Source organism: Ascaphus truei, chromosome 1 (genome assembly GCF_040206685.1).
Source record: "Ascaphus truei isolate aAscTru1 chromosome 1, aAscTru1.hap1, whole genome shotgun sequence".
Taxonomy (NCBI): Eukaryota; Metazoa; Chordata; class Amphibia; order Anura; family Ascaphidae; genus Ascaphus; species Ascaphus truei.
Genome location: NC_134483.1, coordinates 66804766 through 66832361, shown reverse-complemented (window position 1 = coordinate 66832361; position 27596 = coordinate 66804766). Strand labels below are relative to the sequence as shown.

Genomic DNA, 27596 nt, shown 5'->3' with positions numbered 1-27596 from the left:
GTATTTAAACAATAATGAATTTAATTTAAAATTCACTTCTAATCACAATGTTCACCATATTCACTTTTTAGATTTATTTCTTTCTGTTAATATGCACAAACAAATTGTCACTACGGTGTATCGCAAAGAAAATTCACGCAACACATTTTTGCGAGCTGACAGCTGCCACCCCAAATCCCTGCTTAAAGGAATACCAAAAAGCCAATTTATCAGGTTAAGAAGAATCTGTACAAATGATGAAGACTTTGTAAAACAATCTAAAGAGTTGATGGAACGTTTTGAATCCAGAGGTTATCTGAGAGATGATCTCAATAAGACTTTCAGAGAAGTGAGATATTTGGATAGATCTGCTTTGCTCAATAAAGTACAAAACAACAAAGACAAAAAATTAACACACTCTCCATATTTTGTTACTCAACATAATAACCAATCTAAAAATATCAGAGAATCCATCCATAAACATTGGGGAGTGTTAGCAGCAGATCCTTTGTTAAAAACTGTATACAACGAGGGACCTAAGATAGTGTTCAGCAGAGCAAAAACTATTGCTAACTATGTATCGGGCAGTTTGTTCACTTCAGACAAACCTTTAATTAAGAAATTACCAAAGGGGAATTTTGCATGTTCAAAATGCAAAATTTGCAAATACATGGAAATCAAAAAAGATTTCTTTTCTTTCAAAACGGGTAAAAAATACTATGTGAATTCATTCATTAACTGCGATACCAGTTTCGTGGTATACTTGTTAAGTTGCGGTTGCGGAAAACAGTATATTGGTAGGACTGTAAGACACTTCAAAGTCCGCATATTAGAACATTTAAGACTGATAATTAAAAAAGATTTGAGTCATCCCGTATCTCAACATTTTAGTCATTGCAATATGGGTGATTCAAATAATTTGTGTGTTCAGGGCATTGAACACATACCAAATCCAATCCGAGGTGGCAATAGACTGAGTATCTTAAACAGAAGGGAACTTTATTGGATATTTACCCTACAAACACGTACCCCATATGGGTTAAATTCAGATTGGGATATTGGGACCCTTCTGTTTGATACTTAGTTTTGCGCAATTCCTATTTTTCAGGCTCTCTTTACATGTGACTGAAGATGCTAACATATAGATTAAGTAATATTGTCAGACTTAGGCATGTACATAAGGAATATCTATTACGGAGACATAAAAATTAGTTACATTACAAGTAGACAAAGGTGTTTTTTCATTATCTCTTTGGGCAGTGAAGCTATCAATTTATGTATGATTATACTTACTTGTTATATTAATATGCTTTCACTATACCCTTACAACATTATGCAACTAACTATGAGGATCTTGATAATCTGATATCTTAGGTTACCTTCAATTGTTTTTAAAATTATTTTTTAACTGGTTTTATCAGCTTTATGTTTTTCCTCATTACGAGTGTTTTTATTTATTTTTTATTGTTCATGTTAATAAAGATGTATTTGTTTTGTAGTATGTACACCACGTTACGCATTAGGCCTGGTTGCCTAGTTACGCTTAGCATGTTGACCTTTTTGGTCACATGTCAGTCAACGGAGTGACGTCACGCGCTATTTCTTTATCGAGTGGGAGGCACTAGCTACGGGTGCGTTTTTGTATACGCGCGAGCAGTGTTTCTCCCACCCCTTTTGCGCATGACGCGACCCCAGGTTACTGACTATGCAGCGTGACTACGCGACTGTGCGTCACAGGTTAGGGGTCACCCACCCGACACACGTGACGTACACGGAAGTGCTCCGCTACTGGCCTACACGCTCATGTGGTGAGTATAAATTGCACTCCATGGGTTATTGTTGTATTCACCTTGATAAAGGACTGTAGAGGTCCGAAACGCGTAGGTGTGTTTGTTACCTTGTTCTGATCCAATTAAACAGCTTATTTTTTGGTACGTATCCCTATTGGTGTTATTGCTGTATTTACAGCTGGATTCGGTGCTTCGTTTTTTCTCCATTTGTTTTTCATCAAGAGTACCCTTTACGGATGCACACTCAACCCTGGGACATTGGAATTGATTGGACTTGCTGCCTATAGTGGATGAAGATTCCCAAGTGAGTTCGTTCCTTTTTTGTCCATATCATTGTGTCATTTATAGGATGTTTCATCTACCGGTCACCAGCTGGTGTTACTGATATTTTCCTTACTACCTGGTTTGTGGGATTATCATTACCGGGCTGCATCCTAGAGACACTTTATATATTTATTCAAGGGTTGTTTTCCATTTCATATACCCATTTTTGGCTTTAAGTATTGTCTTGAGAGCACCACACACACATCCCTTTTGTTAGGAATTACCATGTTGGTTGGTTTTTCTAGAAGCGAAACTGATAGATGGATTTGTCTGTGTGTTTGCTGTTCTGATTGTTTTGTATGTCTGTGCCATGTGCAGTAAATCTATACTGCAAAGGTGTGTAACACCCTCTAACCAGCCCATGCCACTGATCACATACGACACAACGGAAGATGCAATCTCAGAAGGAAAAGTCAGTCCTCCTCAATGGAATACAGATGAAGATGATGGCAGAAAGACCAACCTGGCTGAGATGATAGCCAGCAGCTCTGTGAGTTTTCAGAACTATCAAAGCCATGCAAATTGGGGCCCTCCAGGCCAGTGCAACGCTTCTGAGTTTTTTCTGAATTATCCTTAAAAGACTATGTTTTCAAGAATAAAAAGAGAGGACTGTGAAGATTGAGATAATGTGAGTGGCTATCATCACCTCCATTTTGGCCTAAACCACCATTTTCTGAGTGTTTGCTATATGAATATATATTTGTCTCATTCGTGAATGAATGAATGAACTGTGAATGTTTGAATCTGCAGAGTATCGCTCCTAGATATAACTAACCCTTTTTAATTCCTACAAGGCAGGCAAGAATTGAAATAGCATTCGTAAGCAATTTCTCATGTCTTAAAGATATTCCTGCTGACCATAGTGTAGTTGTTATCTACAGTACACATACAGGGCTGAACACAGTAACTCCCTTATGTCACAGGGTTGGGAGGCCCACATTATGGTAAATTATCGATAAGAATATAGCAATGTAAAGCATATTTAGGCATCAGCAAATATATATTTTTGCATGTCATCATATCATCATTTATCTATAAGCCAGCCCCCTTAAGGGGTGTATTACTCATTTTGAAATGTATAAAAATGTGATACTAAGCAATATGTTTTCAGAGGCCTGAGTTCTTTCTTTGAACTCTTGTCTCCCAATTGTGCCTTGGTACAGATAAACTCATGTGTTACTTTGAACCCTTGTCTCATTGATTTTATTTCTATGCTTTCACAGTAACTTACATATAAAATTTCTTTAATAATCCCCGATTCTGGTGTCTATCACAGGAGTAGGGCATCACATAGGAAGTATGAAGGGTAATCTCAGTTCTGAGAGATCAGACCCGCGCGCTGGGGCTGTCTCTGTTCACTCTCCTGTCCTCCACGTGTGGTAGGAACCGGGGCCTTCAATAGGTGTCCTTAGGATGCCTGTCCGTTTTTGATAGCATAGAAACGATCGGAAATAAGCAGGAACGGTACACTTGAGTGTGTACTGGTGGTGGGTAGTAAAACCGCCAGCCACAACAGTCGCGACGCGTTTCGTTTAACAAAGTAAACTTCTTCAAGCGAAGAAGTTTACTTTGTTAAACGAAACGCGTCGCGACTGTTGTGGCTGGCGGTTTTACTACCCACCACCAGTACACACTCAAGTGTACCGTTCCTGCTTATTTCCGATCGTTTCTATGCTATCAAAAACGGACAGGCATCCTAAGGACACCTATTGAAGGCCCCGGTTCCTACCACACGTGGAGGACAGGAGAGTGAACAGAGACAGCCCCAGCGCGCGGGTCTGATCTCTCAGAACTGAGATTACCCTTCATACTTCCTATGTGATGCCCTACTCCTGTGATAGACACCAGAATCGGGGATTATTAAAGAAATTTTATATGTAAGTTACTAATTTTATTATTTGTTGCTAATACAATATCTATCTCTCATCTTGGTGCGCTTTTGTGTTTTTTCTTGTTTATATAATATAGCAAAGTCATTTTGTTAACATATTTATTAAACACAGACAAACACAAAACCTAGAAAATAAATACGCAAATCAATAACCTTGTGGTATCTCATGTTCTAATGCAGTGCTTTTCACCCTAATGATGTATTTTTGTTCAAGAAACATATGTCAACCAACAGGACATAATATTCATCAATAAAGAAAAAATCTGTAAGAAGCAGATAGTTTAAAAAATAAATAAACATTAAGATACAAAATGTTGTTAAATGTGTATTACGTGGTGTCACAACACAGCCTACTTTGTACATTTGTAGTATTTTTATAATTCAACAAGCGCCTTTCACATTTAAGCCTACAGAAAGCGCATTTGCATTAATTTAGTGTTGATTGCTATCAAATGCTCTTTTTCCAAGTATAAAATAGTGGTAATCCTTTTAATAGACTTATTAAATACAATGTTGATGCTAATGTTAGTAACAGAAAACTATTGTAAGATTTTACAATAAAATGCATATGCTTTTTGTATGTTGGGAAATAATATAGTGCAGCGGTACGCAAACTCTCCGCACCTGCGCCCCCCTCTACCTGTTCCCTCCTCTGTCGCGCCCTCCCACGCGTTTAATGATGCGTCAAATTACGTCATGTGACGCGACCCGCGGTGTCATTTGACGCGTGTGACGTCACGTGGTTGCCATGGCGACGCGTCACACAGCTGGCTGAAACAAGGTAAGTGGAGTGTTGTAGGGGCCTCACACGATCCCCCGGCATTAAAATAAATGCCTGGGGGAAGAGCGCGGGGCCGCTACAATCTCCCGACCCCCAGTTTGCGCACCGCTGTTCTATACTGTATGTGTAATGTACTATATTCCCTATAGGAATGTCGCAAAGTATTGGAAATTAATAGTATTTGGGTACATGGCCAGCATTATCTAAGCCTGCTCAGGTGCCCCTCTGTCTGGCAGAGACTCGCCCAGTCATGCAATGTTTCAGGGTTGTTTGCAGCCCGGGCTAATTAAATTAGAGCCATGTGCAGAGATGTCCTTTGTCTCAAACCAGACTCCTTAGACACCTTCCTAATTGACACTAGGGTATAACTGCCCTGTACCTCTGTGTGAGTCTCCTTGTGTATCCTATGTGGATTTGTGTATCCTGTGTGGATTTGTGTATCCTGTGTGGAGTGTCCTGAGCCCGTTGCGTCTGCATCCTTCCTGCTGTAAGTAAGCCATGACCACAACTTTGCTTGCTGTCAAGGGTACCTGCTTCCTGGACACAGTGATCAGTTTTCTTGGTCGGAGAAACCCTGTTCAGCCCGGTGGGAGTGATGAGTGTGTGGGGTCTTCTAAACGTGACTTCCGGGAGCCCACTCGCGATAACGGCCGGGTCACGTGGGCCCGGCTAGTGGGTTTTCTGAGTCAGTGATTCAATGAACCGTCTGACCTTTCACCCGTTAAGTGAGCAATCTGGCAGGGACTGGCACTTACTCAATTATTTAATTTTAAATAAAAAAGCCGCCGCCTTTTATACCTCCAGATCCGGTCTATGCCATTATTTGTATGTGTTTACGTGGGTACTGTGTAACTAGGGGAGGAGAGCTCCCTCACAGCCTCCCTGGTCATGTACCAAGGTGTGAGCTGCATCACACATCTGTAGATTGTATTTATTTTTTCACTGTGCACTTTATATTTTATTTTCATTGATGGCATCGCTATAATACTGTCACTAGACAGCTCATCATCTTGTGGTTTTATCGTACCAGTGACCCCAACAGAAAACTTCTTAAGGCTCTTCCACTTCTCTTAGCTAGATTAATAATATAAAACATTCAGGAACCCTTCAAATGAGATTTGAAAATAGTTGCTGAAAGATAGAATACTGTGGTTCAGATGGTGATGTTAGTGATAACTGCTCAGCAACTTATTTAGAAGTGAAAATGATTGTTCAACTCTTCTGCCACTATAGTGCAAGTGTCTCATCTTTGAAGGGGTTAAAAACTCCTTACCCAAATATTAACCTCAGCATTTCATAGTTATTAACTGGCAAATTAGCACATGGAAATCGAACCATTTAAATCAAAAATGTAGGATTCATTTATTAAACAATTTTCTCCTCTATCAAAGACAGGTTGAATTGGTTAAAAACAACTCATAATACAACACAGAGAGGATATAGGTCTCGTTCAGGGACCTCAGGCAGCCAATGAAATCATTCTTGAGAATGATTTCAAGACTGCAAGTTGGATCCCTAACCTCAGGTCTGTAGCCCCGCCCCCTCCCCGCCTCCTCAACTCCTGAAAAAGTCTGCTGGGAGGATGAACACACATCGCCAAGCAGACTGCCGCCCGCCCTCGCGAACGCCCGCCCTCCAACTCCTGCCTCTGGCATCCTGAACGAGGCCTTAACTGCTCACCTTGTAAAGTCAATTGCTTTGAAAGTGTTGGTCTGATCTCCACCCTTTTGTTCAGTACTTGATATTGCTTGGATCATAGCTTCTTTTGTTTTATATGTATTCATCCTAAACATTTCTATGGCGTCAACTCCGTACTGGATAAGACTAACCTTCAAACAAAGATAGACATTAGCAGAATAATTAATTGGAGTCCGTTTTTGCTATTTATTTTTGTATTACAGTAAGTATAGACATTGGGTGGGAAAAGTAGTGGAGTTGAGAAGAGCCACACAATACGAATACAGGCTACTTACAGTAGTTAAACAGACTATCATGGGCACCTCAAACTATGGGATAGTGTCTTTTTCTTAAAACGTGGTCTCTGATTCTGAGCTCTAGATCCCTTTCAAATATTCTCTCATTTTGTAATATTTGCAATTGTAAAAAAAAAAAAAAAAAAAAAATGAACACATTTTATTTTGCATTTTTCAACATTACAATACAAAGGATAAATAAAACTGCTTTTGGGGGTACAGAAAAAAAAATAAGTGGCGGGGTTACAGCACTGCTTCAGTCAAGATGTACATATTTGCTAATTTTTTTATTGTTTTAATTTAAAAAAAAAAATATTACTGGAAGTTATTTTTTAACTTGGGATCTTTCATAAATATAAAAAAATGCAAACAATTTGGCATCTTTGTGTCTAATTTGAATTTCAGCTAAATTTTGGGCCAACTTTACTGAAGACCAGCTTAAACAGCGCTTTCAGATAAATAGTGGTTAAATTAAACTGCAATAAGACTTCCACAGGAGTTTTATTACAATAGCGATCGATCGGCACTCGGACAGTTTAATGAATAACTCCCATTGATTATAGCAATTATCTCTACTTTTTCTTTAGGCGTACAGGGTGGTCCTCTAAAGTTTTCCAATTCTTTTTTTATTATTGTTTGCGTAAAAATCATTTTTAATATGCAACCCTGGATACAATAGACACTAAAGAGGGTGGTAGGTCACAGAGGTGGCCTTAAAGACTCCTATTTGCACTCGCTTGACCAGTTGATCAGGGCTAGGAAAAATTCAATCCTTGGAGATAACTCCGTAGCCCTACATATACACTTATATAAAATCACATTTATTAAACATATATACAAAAGAGACCTAATGTCTAAAAATGCCACTATGTGGCTCCAGGGAACACAGAGGAAACACAGGGATAGGGGAAATTTGCTGTTGGAGTATATTCCGTTATTGGAAGACTGTTACTGAGTATACTGTCGTATTTGTTATGCTAGTGCTTTACTAGGAGGAATTCCCAGCATAATCCTCTGTTAGTAACATTGAGGTATATAGCCTGTGTGATAGGCTGGGATCCCAGCATGGGAAGGGTATTATGTAGTTGTGGTTAATAACCATGTAGGGTAGGGCTATGCAGTTCAGGGTAAAGTCCCTATGTGTCATATAAAATAGTATATAGACAGAATAGTTTAGGGACCCCTATACAATGTCCCTCTACCTTCCTTCACTGAGGTGCACTGAGGAGACCCTACAGAGGGAGGAAGAGAAGAAACAGGTAGTGAATCTATCAAACAAAGTACTTACAACATTCCATATTGAAGTTTTAAGCAAAGGCCTGTCCTTTTCTCCCACCAATGATATAGTCCCTTTTGAGTGCATAAAAGATCTTAATTTGTTCTCACGCAAACTCCTTCTACACAAGTTTTTTCAGAGAAGGAGACACAACACCATACAGGGTACAATACTAGAAGACTTGACAGACGCTGACCTAGACAATTTAGAGATGTTGAATGACCTAGAGGAAGTTTCTAGCAGACCTTATGGTGAGGGCCCATTCACGGACCTCAAGACACAATCCACCTTTACACCTCCCTCAGAGTCTTGCTCAAATGTGGATGTATTTGTGAAACTGGTAACGACTGAGATCCTACAGTTGAGTAAAACTAATCAGAGACACAACCTTACGCACCCACAACGCCTTGCACTAGTAGATTTGGAGAAAGACCCCTTGATCGAGATTAAACCCTCTGACAAGGGCGGCAACATAGTCCTTCTTAACAAAGCGGACTACGCTGCCGAATGTAAAAGACTGCTATCAGATCAAGCGAGTTACAGGGTACTTCAGGAAGATCCTACAACAGTGTTCAAAACACAATTAATGCAAATTCTGAATGAGGGTGTAGACGCGAAAGTTATCTCAAAGAGAGAGCAGGAGTACATTATGGTCAAAAATCCTCAGATTGCCACGTTCTATCATCTACCTAAGCTACACAAGTTAAAACTACCGCCACCAGGAAGACCAATAGTATCGGGTATTGATAGCCTGACGGCATGTGCTAGCAAATATTTAGACGTGATTCTGAGACCGTTTGTGAACTCCCTACCATCATACCTAAGGGACACTAAAGACGTCCTTTTACGTCTTGAGGATGTGGTTGTCAGTGCAGATACACTACTTGTAGGTCTAGACGTTGAGGGACTCTACACAAGTATCCCTCACGCCGTTGGTTTGAAGGCTGTTACACACTTTCTCAAACAACGAGGTAACAATTACAATAAACACAATGCATTTGTAATCCAGTTATTGGATTTTGTACTTACAAAGAATTACTTTACCTTTGATAAAAAATTCTACCACCAAATCCAGGGCACCGCGATGGGGACCACATGTGCCCCCACCTACGCCAATCTATATCTAGGCTGGTGGGAGGAAACGATGGTCTTCAGCGAGGCCCTGGAGGAATACACAAGGTATGTGGACTGGTGGGGGCGCTACATTGACGACGTCATTCTCCTATGGAAAGGCCCCAAACCGCTCCTCAAACAATTCATTGATAAGTTAAACAACAATGACCACAACTTAAAACTTACTTTCAACATGGACGATACATCTCTGAACTTTCTTGACCTGACAATCAGTAAACAGAAAGATGGCAAACTCATCACAACCATATATAGAAAAGAAACAGCGACTAACAGTCTTCTAAGGGCTGATAGCCATCACCCTAAACATATCATCCATAACATCCCTACGGGACAGTTTCTTAGATTACGAAGGAACTGCTCAACTGTAGATGAATTTAATAAACAAGCTGATGATATGACTGCTAGATTTATCAACCGAGGCTACTCAAAAAACAACATACGCAAGGCTAAAAAACGGGCCATCAACACACCTCGAGCACAGCTTCTAGTAGACAGACAGCACCCACAAACACAGACGGGCAAAATCATACGATACATTGGGACATACAATAAACAGTGGCAGGATCTACGTAAGATTTTCAGCAAACACTGGCATATCCTTACAAATGATGCGGACTTGAAACAGGTCCTTAGAGACTCCCCAACGATGACATGCAGAAGGGCACGCAACTTAAAAGACAGATTAGTGCATAGTCACTACAAGGACACTAAACCTAGGACATGGTTAGGAGACAGGATACCCGTAGGGTCATACCCATGTGGGCGCTGCAAAGCCTGTCCCTTTATGCAAGTTACCAGAAACATCAACAAACCAGTAAGTAGTGACTATACCATTAAGAGCCACATCAACTGTCTGACAGAAGGAGTTATATACCTTATCACGTGCAGATGTGGGGCACGTTATGTAGGAAAGACCCACAGGGCCCTTAAAGTGAGGATCCTAGAACATCTAGGGTCCATAAGAAACAAGAAGGATACCCCTGTTGCCCGCCATGTTTTACAGGAACACAATGGGGACCCAAAATTCCTTACATTCTGCGGGATTGAACACATCCCTTGGGGGCCGCGGAAGGGCAACTGGGACAGACGTCTGATGCAGCGTGAGTGTCAGTGGATATTCACGCTGCAGACACTGTCCCCAGAAGGCCTAAACGAGGGCTATATTTATTCGGCATTTCTGTAGGGAACACACCACGACTGTCACATGTATGGGGTCTTTACAAAATCCACTCTCAAAACACCATAAGGAGAGAACAGGACAAAGGGTCAGTTAAAAGAGTCCTTAACTCCTGAAATTCGTATTGACTTTGGAGGCGGACCTTAGTACAAACTTACACTCCCACACCAACAATGAGAGAACAGGGCATTGGGGTAGTTAAATAGAGTCCTAAACTCCAGAAGTCCGTATTGACTTTAGAGGCGGACCTTAGCAAAACGTACACTCCTACATTAGACACACGTAGACGTCTAGCTATGTGATATACTATCACTGATATACTATCACTAACAACATCTGAGGTACCTAAACCCTTTGCTGACGATGACCCTAGAGGTAGTTGGGGTAGTTAAATAGAGTCCTAAACTCCAGAAGTCCGTATTGACTTTAGAGGCGGACCTTAGCAAAACGTACACTCCTACATTAGACACACGTAGACATCTAGCTATGTGATATACAATCACTAACATCATCTGAGGTACCTAAACCCATTGCTGACGATGACCCTAGAGGTTAGACAATAACACCTTGCACCAACCCACACCACCATACACACTAGTTTAACTTGATCTCAATGGCAGATTATGTCCCAGAGTATATATACACCCTTTACAATACTTTGCCATACCACACACGCATTACACCCTGTGCTGACCATGTACAATCATTTCTGCCCCTTATGAGACTGTATAATACCTCATATGTCGATTCGGATACGTTACCATGGTAACATGAATCACAAAAGATAGCGGGACGCCTAATACATACACCCTTAACGGGGATCAAATACAGCTGTCCTCCTATCCACACAACACTGGGATTGGTTGGGAAATGCTACACGCCCCCAACCAACCAGCACTTATAGTAGGGAGGAGACTGGTGATGTCACTCCCATTACCCTGACGAAGCGCCTACGAGCGTGAAACGTGCGTTGGTACGTGATGACGCACTTCCGGTGACGTCATCCGGAGTCGCGGAGGAACACAAGCGGGAAGCTGAGAGTTTTGCGAGGATAACAGGTCGTATGAACAGCTGAGGGGAGAGCGCTCTCTCCATATATACATTGAAGAATGCATTAAGACAGGACTGATGATAGTATTTAAAGCGGTATAACTGACTGTCTCGCTTCATTAAGAATAGCGGCGCCACGCTACACAGAGTGACGCCCAGACTGCTAACAGTAGTGTATAGCGGGGCACCTCCATAGGAGTACCTTGCACCTCAGTGAAGGAAGGTAGAGGGACATTGTATAGGGGTCCCTAAACTATTCTGTCTATATACTATTTTATATGACACATAGGGACTTTACCCTGAACTGCATAGCCCTACCCTACATGGTTATTAACCACAACTACATAATACCCTTCCCATGCTGGGATCCCAGCCTATCACACAGGCTATATACCTCAATGTTACTAACAGAGGATTATGCTGGGAATTCCTCCTAGTAAAGCACTAGCATAACAAATACGACAGTATACTCAGTAACAGTCTTCCAATAACGGAATATACTCCAACAGCAAATTTCCCCTATCCCTGTGTTTCCTCTGTGTTCCCTGGAGCCACATAGTGGCATTTTTAGACATTAGGTCTCTTTTGTATATATGTTTAATAAATGTGATTTTATATAAGTGTATATGTAGGGCTACGGAGTTATCTCCAAGGATTGAATTTTTCCTAGCCCTGATCAACTGGTCAAGCGAGTGCAAATAGGAGTCTTTAAGGCCACCTCTGTGACCTACCACCCTCTTCAGCCTAATTACCTATCCCGTATGCACCCTATCTCTAGCTACCAGCCAATTTTATTCCACATTTATGGTGAGCGGTAGCCTATCCCTACCTTGGTATACAATAGACACTATGCAGTCTATGTAATAAGACAATTTTGGAGCAGAATTGACTCAATATATGCCAACTTTAAGGTGGTGGAAATTTCTTACATTTATGCAACTGTATTCCATAACAATGGTGCACTGTGTCAAAACACATTCTCAGTTTCAAAATCGCCTTGGTATAACGCTCCCATTATGTGAACTCAAGAAATCTAAAGTTGTTAATGAGTACCAAGTGGGCAAAATGACTATCCTTATGAGCATTTAAAGTCAGCATAAAAGTGCCAATCTTATAAAAGTTAGTTGCTCCCAACACTGTAATTCACCTGTGAATGGAGCATTTCCATAAAATATATCATAGAATAGTGTCTGACTCTAATTTTGGCAGATGTAAGTACAGCTGTTCTGCATAGAATGCTTTCTTACAGTAGTAGTTTAAAAGCTTTGATAATAGATATCTTTGCTATGGGATGGACATACTGTTAAACAGGGGGGCGCAAACTTTTTTACATGCGCCCCCCTGCTGGCGGTTCCCATCTCTCCGCGCCCCCCACTCCCGCTTACCTCGGTTCCGGCGGCATGATGTCACGTTGCCATATCAATGTGACGTCACCTGACCTCGCGGCGTCATTTGACACCGCATTGCCATGGCGACGCGTCTAAGAAGCCGCCAGAGCAAAGTAAGTTAGGTTTACGGAGGCCTTTGCCGCTCCCCTAGCACTTAATTTAAGTGCCTTCGGGAAGCGTGCGGGGCCTCTGTAAACCCCGCGCCCCCTGCAGTCAGTCTCGCGCCCCCCCAGTTTGCGCACCGCTGCTGTAGAACATGAAAGTATCATGCTAAGTACTGCAGAGACTGTCTGGTATCTTTAGTTTTCTAACAAAATACTTTGGAAGTGACCAAGAGGTCACTGAAGAAGCGTGCCTCATCATGTGAAACGCGTGTCGGGGTAAAGTGCTATACGGTTGTATACTATTAGGCATGGGCTTATTTTACACCACTCTTTTTGCCTATACTATATCGCGTTTCTCTGAGATGTGCTCTTGACAATTACCATTATGTTTGGAGACTACACGCTATTAATGTTCAGTTATGGTTGTAGCATTTCCTTATGCTGAGGTTGGGTACTGATATATGCTAGTATTACTGTAGGTTACTGGTTATGATTACCAGATTTATTATTTACTAATGTTATATACCATCTACTATATGTATACCTACCCAATTTTAACCTACAAGCAAGAACTCTCTATAATATAATAGGCTGACATCCACTCTCGCTTTTGAGCTGAAGGTTCTATAGCCCTGACCTAGATACTTATTGCAACTAGTTGTATCTGTCAACACTCGTATGCGGCTTACAGCCTATCGGTTTAGGTGTATTTGATGATACCATTTGACACACCTACCCATTATTGCCCACCGTCTCTACTCTGGGGATTTTAATTCCTTCACTGGATATACCTCACTTTTTTCATTGTTGTGTATTATGTAATAAAATGTTGTTATTTTTGCTTTTATTTGTACAGTATATGGAGTGTTTTGGTCCGTCCACCTCAGTGTTTGCTTTGGTGTTTTCTGTCATATAGAGCCATTCTTGGGGATATTAGAATCTCATTATACATTTATGTATTCCTTCTATTTTTGAGCTGGAGTGCAGAGAATAAGGGACTGTTGTGACCTCTTGGTCACTTCCAAAGTGTTTTGTATGTGTTCATTTCGCTTTTGCACCTGGTCATTTTATATTGTTGTCCTTGGGTGAGCGGTCTGTCATCACGTAGCAGTTATCTTTCATTTTCTACCCACTTTTATTAAACAGTACTATACAGAAAATGCATGTCCGAAGAAATAGCCTCAGAATACATTGAATTTAGCGTAACTACACACTAGCATCGCCTATCGGCAATTAAAAAAAATACAGAAGCCACAAAACACCAAAGGGCAGGGAACGTGCCATGGAATGAAATGTCAAGACATTTCCCTTATTTAGCCACGGTCACAGAAACAGTAAGTATTGCTACATCTGGAGATGCTATACTGCATCATACTCCATTAAATTGAAAATGCTGCTGCCAAAAAGGTAACAAAAGAAATAATGTAGTGAAGCGAATAATCAGAGCAGGGAAGAATAAAAAAATCTAATCTGATATGCGTTAGCACGCTGGTAAAAGTGGTTCCCATAGCAAGTTTTTATTGTAAGTGCAACTTCACGGCTTTCTGTTTAATGATACTATAAACATGAAAATAGAACAGTGGTAAATTCTTACTTACCTGAGTCTTTGCTGGTCCTATTTCGAGCCCTTGCACAAACTTTTCCAAAAAATTCTTTACAGCAGACCAGGGATAAATACTGTTAGACCCATCACACACAATAGCTATATCGATGAAAGTAGAGCATGCTAAAAACACAAAAAGAAACAAAGTTACAACCCCCCAAAAAATAAACAAAACGATGATCCTCAACCACAGAAATAGGAAATGGTCACCCTTGGGCTAAAGGAATTTGTAGTACAAGTTTGCAGCTAAAATAGTTAAATGCTGAAACAATAATCGTACTAGTATTTCTATTCAACAGCATGAAGCAAGGAAATGTCCTCTACTATCAGATAAACAAATGTGTGATTGGAAAGAAAATTGCATGGAAGAAAAAAAGCTTACTCCATATGGTGAAAAGGAGCAACTTATAAGTAACAACACTGTATTTGAGGCAGGTGAACACAATTTAAATTCCAGTGTCATCTCTCCTTGTGAGAGGACAAGGACCTCCTGTTGTGTGTGTATATATATATCCAGTGTTCGACAAATCCATTCACCTACAGGCCCGTGGCGACTGGATTTGACCCCATGGCGACCTCCTCAGGGTGGGATTGGGGGCGGGACTAGTGGCGTGTAGATTTTTTTGGTTCGGCGAGTAGATTTTTGGGTGATTTGTCAACCACTGTATATATCATATATATCTATATATATATATAGATATATCTATATATATATATGTATATATAGATATATCTTTATATATATATATCCCCTCAAATCTCCCTCCAAATAAATTAGGGGCAGATGCCTGTGCTGATAAAGCAGCGTACATGAGGTGCTCTGGGAGATATGCTAATGGCTATGCCAAATACAGTATATTTAAAATAAGTGAGATCACACACTTCCTAAAATGATTTTCATGAAAACTATACTGAGTTAGCAAGCCTAAGGCATCTACAGTAGTGACTGGAACGGGGTGCTGATTACCCAACATGATTAGAACCCACACAACATATGTTATTCGGGGCAGTAGCTCCAGCAGTGTGAGCTAAACCGGCTGATGGCTAAAATTACTGTCACAGCATACTTTTGAGCTTAACTTCTCACGAAGTACTCATAACTGTACAAAGCACTTTGCACTCTTCTGGGATAGAGGACTAATAAGCAGCCTTCTGCAATGAGACACCTTCTGCAATGAGACACCTTCTGACACAAGAGATCAATTTATTTGAATAGGTTGTAATGTATTCTAGCACCGAAGATGCCTTAGGGCAGAAGACTGCTTAGTAAATATGGCCCACTGTCTTATTCTTTAAAACATTAGAAGTACTAACTCAAGTCAACAGGTCACCTTGTTATATTACTTTCTGTCTGCATCTGCTTTAGTTGCTGTGCTTCACTTTGTTTTTACTTGTGCGTGTCAGAAAATATGTATTTTATTTAATTTCACCTGGCCTCAGCAACTCACAGTCTTCAGTACATATTATTACTTGCTTTAAGTACATTAAAGGTTATAATCAACAAAATAGATATACAGTACCTAGGAGAAATGCTAATAGCCAGTTACAGTTGTAAAAGCCGTGATTATGGGTTCTAGTCCCGTTGCATCTGACACCAGTACACCATTCCAGTCACTAGGTACCTTAGGAATGCTAACTCAATATACTTTTTATGGAAATTATTTTACAAAGTGTAGGATGTGACTGGTTTAAATATATGTTGCATGGCCATTAGCATATATCCCAGGGTACCTCAGGTAGTGCTCCTTTCTCAGCATAGGCACCACTTCCTAATTTATTTGGAGGGAGTTTTGAGGGGATAAATATACAACTGGAGATACTGCTAAAATGGAGCAATATTTTGGGTTCTTGTCGGATCTTCATCAGATTGAAGATGAGCCACAATAGGCACAAAACATTGTTACTGATAAACAGATTGTTAATAAGAAATATCACAATTAGTTGCAGAAAAAAAAGAAGTGTAAGTGTGTATACTTGAAAGAGAAATCTATGAGGTTTTGAAAGGTCAGTACACTGTCATTTAATCTGTGAAGAACGCTAATGTTGGTCCGCCAGAAGGTATCCCAACCAACATTGAATCTGCCCATATTTACTAACCTTCCCATTATTAGAACACTCCTTACAGCCGATTGACATGAATTTCACTACCCAGAATCCATGCTTTCCTATCGGATCCCCTGCAGTGATACTCTTCCGGCACTAGGGAGATCACACACTGTGGTTTGCCCCTATTCCAAAAACAGTAAGTCTTGCTACATCTGTACAATAACCTGCTTCTGTAAACAGTGCTTCCCATGTTTGTATCTTCAATTTTTCATTAAATACCAGGGTCTTTTCTAATGTGAATGGGGATGAGGGATATATAAAAAAAAAAAATGGATATCTTTAGAAACAAATCAAATAGTTGATTGATTGTTTATTTGACTGCCATTATACACAGAGCAAGTTAAAGAGAATAAAGTGAAAACACTCAATGAAGTAAAAGGCAAATATAGCAGTCAAACACATCATTAATTTTTCTGCACCAAATGTAAGATACTGAAGTGGTTTAGAATTAATTTTACATTTGACCCAAACACAAGCCAAATTATATTTTTTGTGCTTTGACTAGAGACATTCCGTTTTGGGATCTTTATACTGTACATATCTTATATATCATCTGTTAATTGCCACTAAGCTGCATTGTATGGTTATATTAGATGAGCAACAATATAACATCAACTCACATAAAATACAGATTTCCAGTTTCACAAATATTATCTTACTTTGAATAGCAGGAGAAAAGCTTCTCAGTACTTGAAATGTTTTACTTATGTCAGAACATACTCCTGTTGCATAATACTGGTTTCCACACTGCTGTGCCCATAATGGCCCACAAGTCTGGTAAACACGAAAAAAAATTTTTTTTAGATATTTTGCATATTTCAATGGAGTCCATCATTTTTAATTTGTATTAATATACAAAATATGAATAATAACGCTTTAATAAATACAGTAGTTGCATGGCAATCTGTAAATGGTGTTAGCTGTCACAATTGAAAATTCTAGAATGCTGGGCGTGTAGTGCAACATACAAGACTTACAGTATGGAAAGAGTAATGGAAAATAGTTTCTACTAGCTGAGAGACCTGGCGTTGCCCGTGAGTTAAATTTCCCGCTAGGAGGGGGGGGGACAGTGGACAGGAGTGGGGGGGGGATAGTGGACAGGAGGGGGGGACACAGTGGACAGTAGGGGGGGGCAGTGGACAGGAGGGGGGGGGGACAGTGGACAGGAGGGGGGGACACAGTGGACAGTAGGGGGGGGGCAGTGGACAGGAGCGGGGGGCACAGTGGACAGGAGGGGGGACACAGTGGACAGTAGGGGGGACGCAGTGGACAGGAGGGGGGGACAGTGGACAGGAGGGGGGGCAGTGGACAGGAGGGGGGGGACTGTGGACAGGAGGGGGGGGACTGTGGACAGGAGGGGGGGGCAGTGGACAGGAGGGGGGGACAGTGGACAGGAGGGGGGGCCGTGGACAGGAGGGGGGGACAGTGGACAGGAGGGGGGTGGCAGTGGACAGGACAGGCACCCGGCGTTGGCCAGGCTTAAAATTTCCAGCTCCCTCCTCTCCACTCCCCCTGTCTGTTTCTCCGCTCCCCCCTTTCTCTCCGCTCCTCCACCACCCCCATGCGCAGCTCCGGTCCCCACCCTACAGTGTCCCACACACACACAGTAACACACACACACAGTAACACACACACACAGTAACACACACACACACACACACACACACACACACACACACACACACACACACACACACACACACACACACACACACACACACACACACACACACACACACACACACACAGTGACACACACACACACACACAGTGACACACACACACACACACAGTGAGACACACACACACTCACACTCTCCCTAACACACACACACACAGTGGACAGGAGGAGGGGGGGGTAGGGAGAGTGGAAGTCCGGCGATCCGAACAGGCGGCTCCCCACCTCCCGCCAGCCGTGACTGCGCACCACCACCGCACCCCCCCCCGCGCCCATCTCCCTCCCCACGCGTGCAAGCAAGGGAGCGGCGTGGGGAAGGGGATCAGAGGGAAGGGCATGTCCCGCGCAGCCGCCACTGCCCTGTTCCCCCCCCCCCCCTGGGCATGTCCCGCAGCGTGCGGCGGCTCACTGCGGGTGGGAGGGGTTGTTGTCACGCTCACCTCGGTTGGGAGCGAGGGGGGAGGAGCCTGAGGTTGGCGGCTGGGGCAGGAGGGCCACGCCGCGCTTCCCCTCTGTCCGGGAGCCAGTTGGGAGTGAGGGGGGAGGAGCCTGAAATTGGCAGCTGGGGGCAGGAGGGCCGTGAGGGTGATGGGGGGTTGATGGGGGGGGAGAGGACAGAGAGTGAGTGAGTGAGTGTGAGTGTGTGTGTGTGTCTCTCTGCGGGTGAGGAGAAGAGAGTGGCAGTTGGTTGACGTCATAGAGGCACCAATTTGATTGGCCAGAGGCCGAGGACCAATCAGATTCGCCGCATCTAGCACCAGACATACAAGAATCAGTTTTATTATATATAGATATTGAAGAACACATATGTTTAACCCATCAGAGCCGTAGGGCCTGCATCCTGCTAGGAGTACGTTTGGTTCTTGCTGTACAGTATGTACACATTATATTGCAGATAGCTTTGCTTACAGATGTAGCCAACACTATTACTCTTGCTAATGCATTTCAGCAGCACAGATTGTTTTGAATCATTTGTGCAGAAGATGGGGCGGTGCTAGCGTTTGATTCCAGCTGTGTTCATACCAGCCAGTGAAATAACTTCGGCTACACACACACACACACACACACACATACCTATATAGTAAACCAATGCTTTTATACACATACTGAATGCAAGAGCGATAGAAATTCTATCTTCAATTTGGACTTCAGGTAACAAAATAACTGAAGCCCAAGTTTTTCTGCAGACTGACAAATAACGTGAAAGATTTACCAGTAGTACTGAAGAAAATGTGAATAATTACAATCAAAGGAAAGAGAATAAAGACCATTCCACTGGATGACGAAACAACATTCATTTTCTCAAATGTATAACTTAGCTTATACTCAATAAAAATTTAAAAAGTACAAAATGAAAATATTTTGTGAAGTCTACAATACTCAAACACTAAAGCTGTTTATATCAATTTGGGAGAAATAATTTACAATATTCCGATACAAAAATAGGAGGAGTTGCCGACACATTATAATTCTGATTTTCTATACACCATTTTTTTCATATTTCATTGCGCCAAAGTAAAAAAAACGCTAGAAATGAGAAAGTGTAAACATTTCCAATGTAGTGAAAAACCTGCACCACAAGTAGAAGGCTTGATAAAAAAGTTTCTTCCATTATCGCGCAGAGGGAGCAAAAATAAGGTGGATTAAATAAAAACAATGAATTTTATACATATTTTCCAGTAGCTCTTATTGCAAATAAAAGTATACAAGTGTAATCACTCAGAAATGCAAATACTGTACAGTATATCTGTTCATTAAAACTGATCACAGCACACAATTTTATTAAATCATACATGCACATTTTACAATAGTTCATTTTTCATTCTAAGTTGCCATGCATACCAAAAATCCTCCAGTATTTTCATTCCTTATCAGGGTCAAACCCAGGTGCATTTCCTTTTTTATCTCAGTAACATTTGCAATGGTTGTTGCACCTACAAGAAAAAGAAACAATACACACAATAGTACTGGTGATGTATTGATGTGAAATACTTACACACAAGTTCTTAAAACATATGAATAAATGGACTTTCGTGTCTCGGGAAAAACATTTAAAAACCTGAAATTCTTTCATGGAAATATTTGAAAAAATGTGTCGTAAAAACTGGAGGCTGATCATTAATATATTTTACAGGATTTGTAAATTACATGTGAACTACTGTACTGTATGTTTCTGTGTGCTGTTTTGTATTCCACATGTACAGTATTCATTATCCTTGTATTATTCAATTGTGTACACTGTTTATAGGAATGTACAGACTAATTGCAGGTGTCTAGTAACCTATAGGTTGTATAGATATGTGTCCCATTAGTGGCTGCACTCATTAATAGGCATGTTATAGTGAAAGACGTGGGACACATTTTTATCATTATTAATATTTGCTTGAATAACTACAAACACAATCACATTATCTGAGTTTGGAGGTCCTGTGAAGCATTCTATCCTTTGCTCCAGGGGCCCTCCAGTTCCAGAAATATTTGGATTTCTGATCTGCTGACAAACTAAAAGAAATATGACCAACACGATCTTCCAGTGGAAACCTGTAACATCACATTCCAAGGATGCTGTGGTTCACTGTTTGCTTGTCAGTTTCAGGCTGACCCGGATGGCCATACTTTATTCCCCAAAAAAAACAATTCTCTGGGATAATTAAAAGCCAACTATCACAGGAGTCAGGGATCAGCAGACCGAGAAATTGATTGGGTCAGCTCTGGGCCCTCGGTGCTGATAACGTAAAAAGGAAAGAAATATAAAACAAATAACTCAAGCAACATAGATTATTGCTTTATACTGTAGTCTCTATGGTAAGACAAATAAGCAGAACGATGGATATGGCAGGCGTGAGCTTTTTCATTGAAAATCAAAGAAAACAGAAACATGATTAAGGATTGGTGGCTGAAGTACAGAGTTGCAATTTTATGTGAGAGCTCAGCAGATAACTTACTTGGTAAATTCAGTTTATCACATGTGGATTTCAATGAGTTAACATTACACTTGTAGATGTCGCCCATCCTATTTTGTGGAAATCCACTCCAGGGGGCACTAACAAGCAACCTGGAAATTAAGACAATATAAATCAGTTTGTTAATGGCAGCTATTCCACAGAAGCACTTGCAGTAATATACATAAAAAGCCCTATTAAATACCATTAATTTAAACTATATTTCACTCACTCGATCATTCCCATTTCCAATGGTCTTAATTTAGTCTCACTGTTTGAAAACAGAATTAGTGGGTATAAAAGTAACCTTTTGGTTAGTTTTGTTGCAGATTCTAATTGGTAGTAGTAGCTACAAAGTTCTCTGCTCTCCATGGTGCCAAACATCACTTCTTCTCCTCACTAATCAACACTCAGAAATGCAATCCGTGCCATCTATTACCAGTCTATTTAATTCCCAATCAAAAGATAGAGGTAGATTGGGCTGTTCAAAGGGCTTTTTCAAATGCGGCCATTGCAAAATGTGCCTCTATACAGACTGCAGAAAAACAGTAAGATACAAGAAATTAAAACCCGACTACAAAGTAAGCACTTTTATTAATTGCAATAGCTGTTATGTGGTGTATTACTTGAAATTTGGGTGCGGCACTAGATATGTTGGGAGAACGAGAAGGTCCCTCAAAGCGAGGATAATGGAACATCTTCAATCAATAGAAAATTAAGATGTTATACATCTGGTACCAAGACACTTTATTAACTGCCCACATGGGAGTTACATAATTTCACATTTGTTGGGATGGAGCATGTTCCAATTCCCATTCGTGGAGGGGATAGACTTAGTCTCCTAAATCAACGTGAGAAGTATTGGATTTTTACTTTAGACTCTTTAAACCCAATGGGAATCAACACAGACTGGGAATTACAACATTTGCTATGAGTCCATTATGATTCCTTTTTTATACTAAATGTCATACTTGCAGTACTAAGGTAATGAAGCTGCTTTTATTTTATTTTGATAACACAGTATTGAAGCAGGGAGCTGAACCGCATTAATTTCAGCTTCGGGGACCCCCTGCTTCCAGAGTAAGGTTGCCAGGTGTCCGGTTTTCACCCGGACAGGCTGGTAATTCCGATGCCTGTCCGGTATAAAATTGGAGATAATACCGGACACATACAGTATGTGTCCAGTATTACCATTGTTACGGTGGTGGAGGCAGTGGCAATGGAAGCGTGGCAAGCGTGAGGGCGGACGGAGGCAGTGAGAGGGCGGCGGCGACAAGCGCTAGTGGCTGGTGCTGAGAGGGGGGCGAAGGCAAGCGTGACAAGCGCAAGGGCGTGCGGAGGCAAGTGTGGCAAGCGCGAGGGCGGGTGGAGGCAGTGAGAGGGCGGGGTGGGATGGTGGCCGGACAGAGAAAGGAGGACTAGTGTGCTGTCCCTGATTGGAGGAGAGGACAGCCAACCAGAGGACAGCAGGGGCGGAGCCCACACCCGGCGGCCCAGAGACATGTTGCAGTCCTGTCTGCGTCCTGCCAGGAGATAAGGTAAGGTACAATGTGGGGGGTATATTTTATATGTATTGGGGTGGTGGGGGTATATTTTATATGTATATGGGTGGGGGAGTATATTTTATATGTATTGGGGTGGTGGGGGTATTTTTTATATGTATTCTGGGGGCTTGCGGGTATGTTTTATATGTATTTGGGGGGGCGTGGGGGTATTTTTTATATGTATTGGGGGGGGAGGGGGCTCGCATCTTTTACCATTGTGTCCAGTATTTTTGGACAAGCCACCTGGCAACCCTATTCACCCTATTCCAGAGTTACAGGCCAATAATATATTGATGTGATTTAATACTCATTTTACTTGAGGTCCACCGAACATTCACAAACAACCAGTGATGGATATTGAATGATGGGTATTGAATACAGATATGATATTTATGGGACATTGTATTGTATTGTATGTATTTATTTATATAGTGCCATTAATGTACATAGCGCTTCGCAGTAGTAATACAATGGGTAATCAAATAGCAGATAATATAAATAACAGGCCAAGGGAATAAGTGCTTCAGACATAAAAGTAACATTAAGGAAGAGGAGTCCCTGTTTCGAGGAGCTTACAATCTAATTGGTAGGTAGGGAGAACGTACAGAGACAGTAGGAGGGCATTCTGGTAAGTGCTTCTGCAGGGGGCCAAGCTTTATGTATCCTGTGTCTAGTATTATCCACAGTGCTATTCATATGCTTCTTTAATCAAGTGTGTCTTAAGGTGGGTCTTAAGGGTGGATAGAGAGGGTGCTAGTCAGGTAATGAGGGGGAGGGCATTCCAGAGGTGCGGGGCAGTCACCTAAAAAGGTTTACGGGGGGAGAGGGCTTTAGATACAACGTGGGTAGAAAGAAGACATCCTTGAGAAGAACGCAAGAGTCGGGATGGTGCATAACGAAAAATGAACCAATCAATGGCCTGGTCGCCCGCGTCGTCGCTGCAAAGTGAAATACAACTTTCGCTAGTGGCGACGGGTGACATCACGCGTCGCGGGCACTATACGCGCGACCTTAGTTTCCAACTACCTGTAGCCATGGGTTGACCATGTCTAGATCACCACTTAGGCTTAGAAGCTTAGTGCATAGCATGTGAATAAGGATTTTGGTGATAATTACTGATATATATGCTCGTTTGCATGCGCTGTTAAATCTATCATCGATTTATCTACCACCCGGTTAAAAAAAAACATTTTCTTGGCTTAATCGCTGGCAATATGGAATTAGTGAATACGTCAATAAATAAAATGGGTCAAACCATCATTTTGTTTTATCGAACTTTAATAAATCTAACTAATAACGTTTTGGCTATTCAGATGACCAGTAAATTTGCAAAATTGTTGACTGAACAGTATACAAAGTAACATCCTAAAACACTATGTTAAGGTGGAAAGGTAATTGTGAAAGATAAAGAACAATACTGCATTTCATAAAGTACGTAGTACAGAACATGTCAAACGTATTTGTCATGCAGACTTACTTACTACTCATTGCCCACATTTTGTAAATAACACACCTTAAAGATAAAGATGTCTGGAACCAGTTCCCTTCTGAGTCATCCCATAACTGTGGTGCTTTGTATTTAGTGACATATTAACAGTATTTACTTTTACTCAGATAAGTATTATTATGATTCACAGAAAAGACAGGAAGCAAAACTAAAAACACAGGGAAGCATTACACAATTCACAAACAGGCATCCTAATTAGAAAACATTATACATTGAACCTTAGTCATGTTAAATATTATGCCATTTTACAATATTCAAACCCGCAATAAGCACTGTGCTCTAGTTATTGCTCATTGTTAAAATAAATAACCAGCCAGACTTTGTCTACATTTATATACTGTTTAGTTAATAATTGACTTGGTTGAAAACATGAATTGTTTCAGGATTGCTTACAGTATACTGTACAGTGTAGAAAGCAACTTTATAGGAAAGATTACTATTTAAAAACAAGTTTTTCTTCTATATAACTGCAGTGTAAGTTTGATTAACAGACACATTGTACTTACTATATACTTTCTAAGTCCTTATTCACCTTGTTTTAACCCAGTGGTTCCCAAACTTTTCGGTTCAAGGCTCCCCAAGGCGATCAGGATTTTTTCGCCGCGCCCAAAGTAAAAACAAAGGTGTATATACATACCTAACAGTTGCAGTGCGCAGTTGGTGTCTCTCTTAGGCACACACTCTCTCAGACACACTCTCTCAGACACACTCTCACTCTCAGACACACTCTCTCTCTCACTCTCTCAGACACACTCTCTCTCTCACTCTCTCAGACACACACTCTCTCTCATTCTCTCAGACACACACTCTCAGACACTCTCAGACACACTCTCTCTCTCACTCTCTCAGACACACACACTCTCACACACACACTCTCATACACACACACTCTCATACACACACACTCTCATACACACACACTCTCAGACACACACACACTCTCAGACACACACACACTCTCAGACACACACACACTCTCAGACACACACACTCTCTCAGACACACACACTCTCTCAGACACACACACTCTCTCAGACACACACACTCTCTCAGACACACACACTCTCTCAGACACACACTCTCAGACACACACTCTCTCAGACACACACTCTCTCAGACACACACTCTCTCAGACACACACTCTCTCAGACACACACTCTCTCAGACACACACTCTCACTCACTCTCTCAGACATACTCTCACTCACTCTCTCAGACACACACTCTCTCTCAGACACAGGAAAGAGGAAAGACAGGAGATCCGTGCAGGTGGCTCCCTGCAAACAGTCACTGATACACACACACACAGTCACTGATACACACACACACACACAAGGTCACTGATACACACACAGTCACTGATACACACACAGTCACTGATACACACACACACACACACACACAGTCACTGATCACACCATGATCGTTGCTAATATATTATCCTTATTAGGAATATTACTACTAGTATAGAATATACTGATTTACGCTGTATATGGGAACAGAATGAACATAGAATTCAGGAACATAATTGGCTCAATTTTTTCACTGCAAAAGTAAAACAATAGCTCTAGTTATTTCTTCAATGTACGAATGCATTATTATGCAAATTGTGTCCTGTATACCTACCCCTCTGTAAATTTTATATTACTGTATATAAATTATGAGGTAATACGAAGGAAAGGGAAAAAATCATTTTTGTCCTTTAATTCATCTGTATAAAATTGCTGCCTCCTAGAGAAGAATTTAGTATATATATTTTTTTCCATCGAGTAATAGTAGTCATGTTCCTGTAATCCTATAATCATTGATTCCTGCATAACGTTTAGCAGTGTTGTTAGTATAATATGTTGATAGTTTGGTTAAGCACTACTATTAATAATGCATTCATACATTGAAGGAATAACTAGAGCTATTGTTTTACTTTTGCAGTGAAAAAATAGAGCAAATTATGTTCCTGTGTTCTATGTTCATTCTGTTCCCATTTACAGCGTAAATCAGTATATTCTATACTAGTAGTAATATTCCTAATAAAGATAATATATTAGCACAGATCATTGGGTGATTTTTTTAATTAGGCTAATTTCTGTATGTATATAACACACAGAGTAACTTATGGACGTTACACTCTTGACAAAGCCGTGGAGCCAATCATAAAGCACCAGACGGACGCACTTTTTACTGCTGGCTGACCACGGAGTGGATAGCGGAGGGGACGCAAAACCCAGGGAAAGCGCGGCGGAGTCGGGACTGCTAGCAAACATCAGCGGGGAGACTCCTGAGCTTGAGGTTTCTGGAACTAACGGGGCGGCCGAACGAAGCTGAACGCGGTGAGCGGCAACCATCCATTGTGTCTGTCAACACTTATAATAGTCTTATGTGCCTTTTTATACTTGCATGTTTTGTAAGTGTGTTTTTTATCTTTTAAATATAAATCTTTTATACCTTATTAATCTGTGCTATGGATTTCTTCTTCTCTCTTTCTGCTGAGGTTCGTTTCTTCTGATACTCCTGCCAGATGACACTTCCCCTAGATGCACATGTGTGACCTGACACAAAGATACTGTTGGCTTTATTGCCAGAATTGGTGGTAAAGTACCACCAGGTACGAAACGCGTAGGAGGGTACTTACCTCCATTTTTTTAAACATGGACCAATAAAGATTACATTTTTATCTGTATTCTGGTGTGGGACCCACTCTATTTTTGGCTGTGCGTTGGAGTGTTTTTTCCTTTGCACAGCAACAACAACAGGCCGCCCAACAGCAGTGTGAGGCTGAAAACCAGGCTGCCCAGAAACACAGAGGCTGAAAACCGGGCTGCACAGAAACAGAGGTTCCAGATACTGCAATAACAACAGGCCGCCCAACAGCAGCGAGGGGCTGAAAACCGGGCTACATAGCAGCAGTTTTTCCAGATACTGCAGCAACAGCAGGCTGCCCAACAGCAGCGAGAGGCTGAAAAACAGGCTGCACAGCAGCAGTTTTTCTTACAGCTAACAGCTCTCCAGACACAAGCTCAACAGCAGCTAGTACAGCACATGGGAGCTGCAACAAACACTGAGGCCCCAAGGCCCGCTTCCCAGAACCCGGGCACTGGAGATCAGAGACCTGCCATTACGCTGACGAAAATGGGACCTGATGACGAGACGGAGGCCTACCTCATCACGTTTGAGTGACTTGCAGTTTTTTCACAGTGGCCAAGGAGGACTGAACTGTACACCTGGCCCCGCAGTTAACAGGAGAAGTACAGGCAGCATATCGCGCCCTTGACAATACTGCAGCACTCGACTACGCCCAAGTCAAAGCGGCAATCCTGGATCGCTTGGGGATAACAGAGGATACCTATCGACAA

At 41.4% G+C, this 27596-nt stretch overlaps 1 protein-coding gene across 1 annotated transcript in view; it reads right to left on the bottom strand.

The window, feature by feature from the left end:
* The window catches only part of ITGA2 (integrin subunit alpha 2), a 162065-nt gene that overhangs the window by 91202 nt on the left and 43267 nt on the right, over positions 1-27596 (bottom strand). Inside the window, exons 3-7 of the mRNA XM_075589084.1 lie at positions 21200-21309; positions 20097-20188; positions 17236-17350; positions 14466-14593; positions 6446-6594 (exon numbers count right to left, since the gene is read on the bottom strand). Of these exons, the coding sequence (XP_075445199.1) occupies positions 6446-6594; positions 14466-14593; positions 17236-17350; positions 20097-20188; positions 21200-21309 (594 nt within the window). The remainder of the gene's footprint in view (positions 1-6445; positions 6595-14465; positions 14594-17235; positions 17351-20096; positions 20189-21199; positions 21310-27596) is intronic.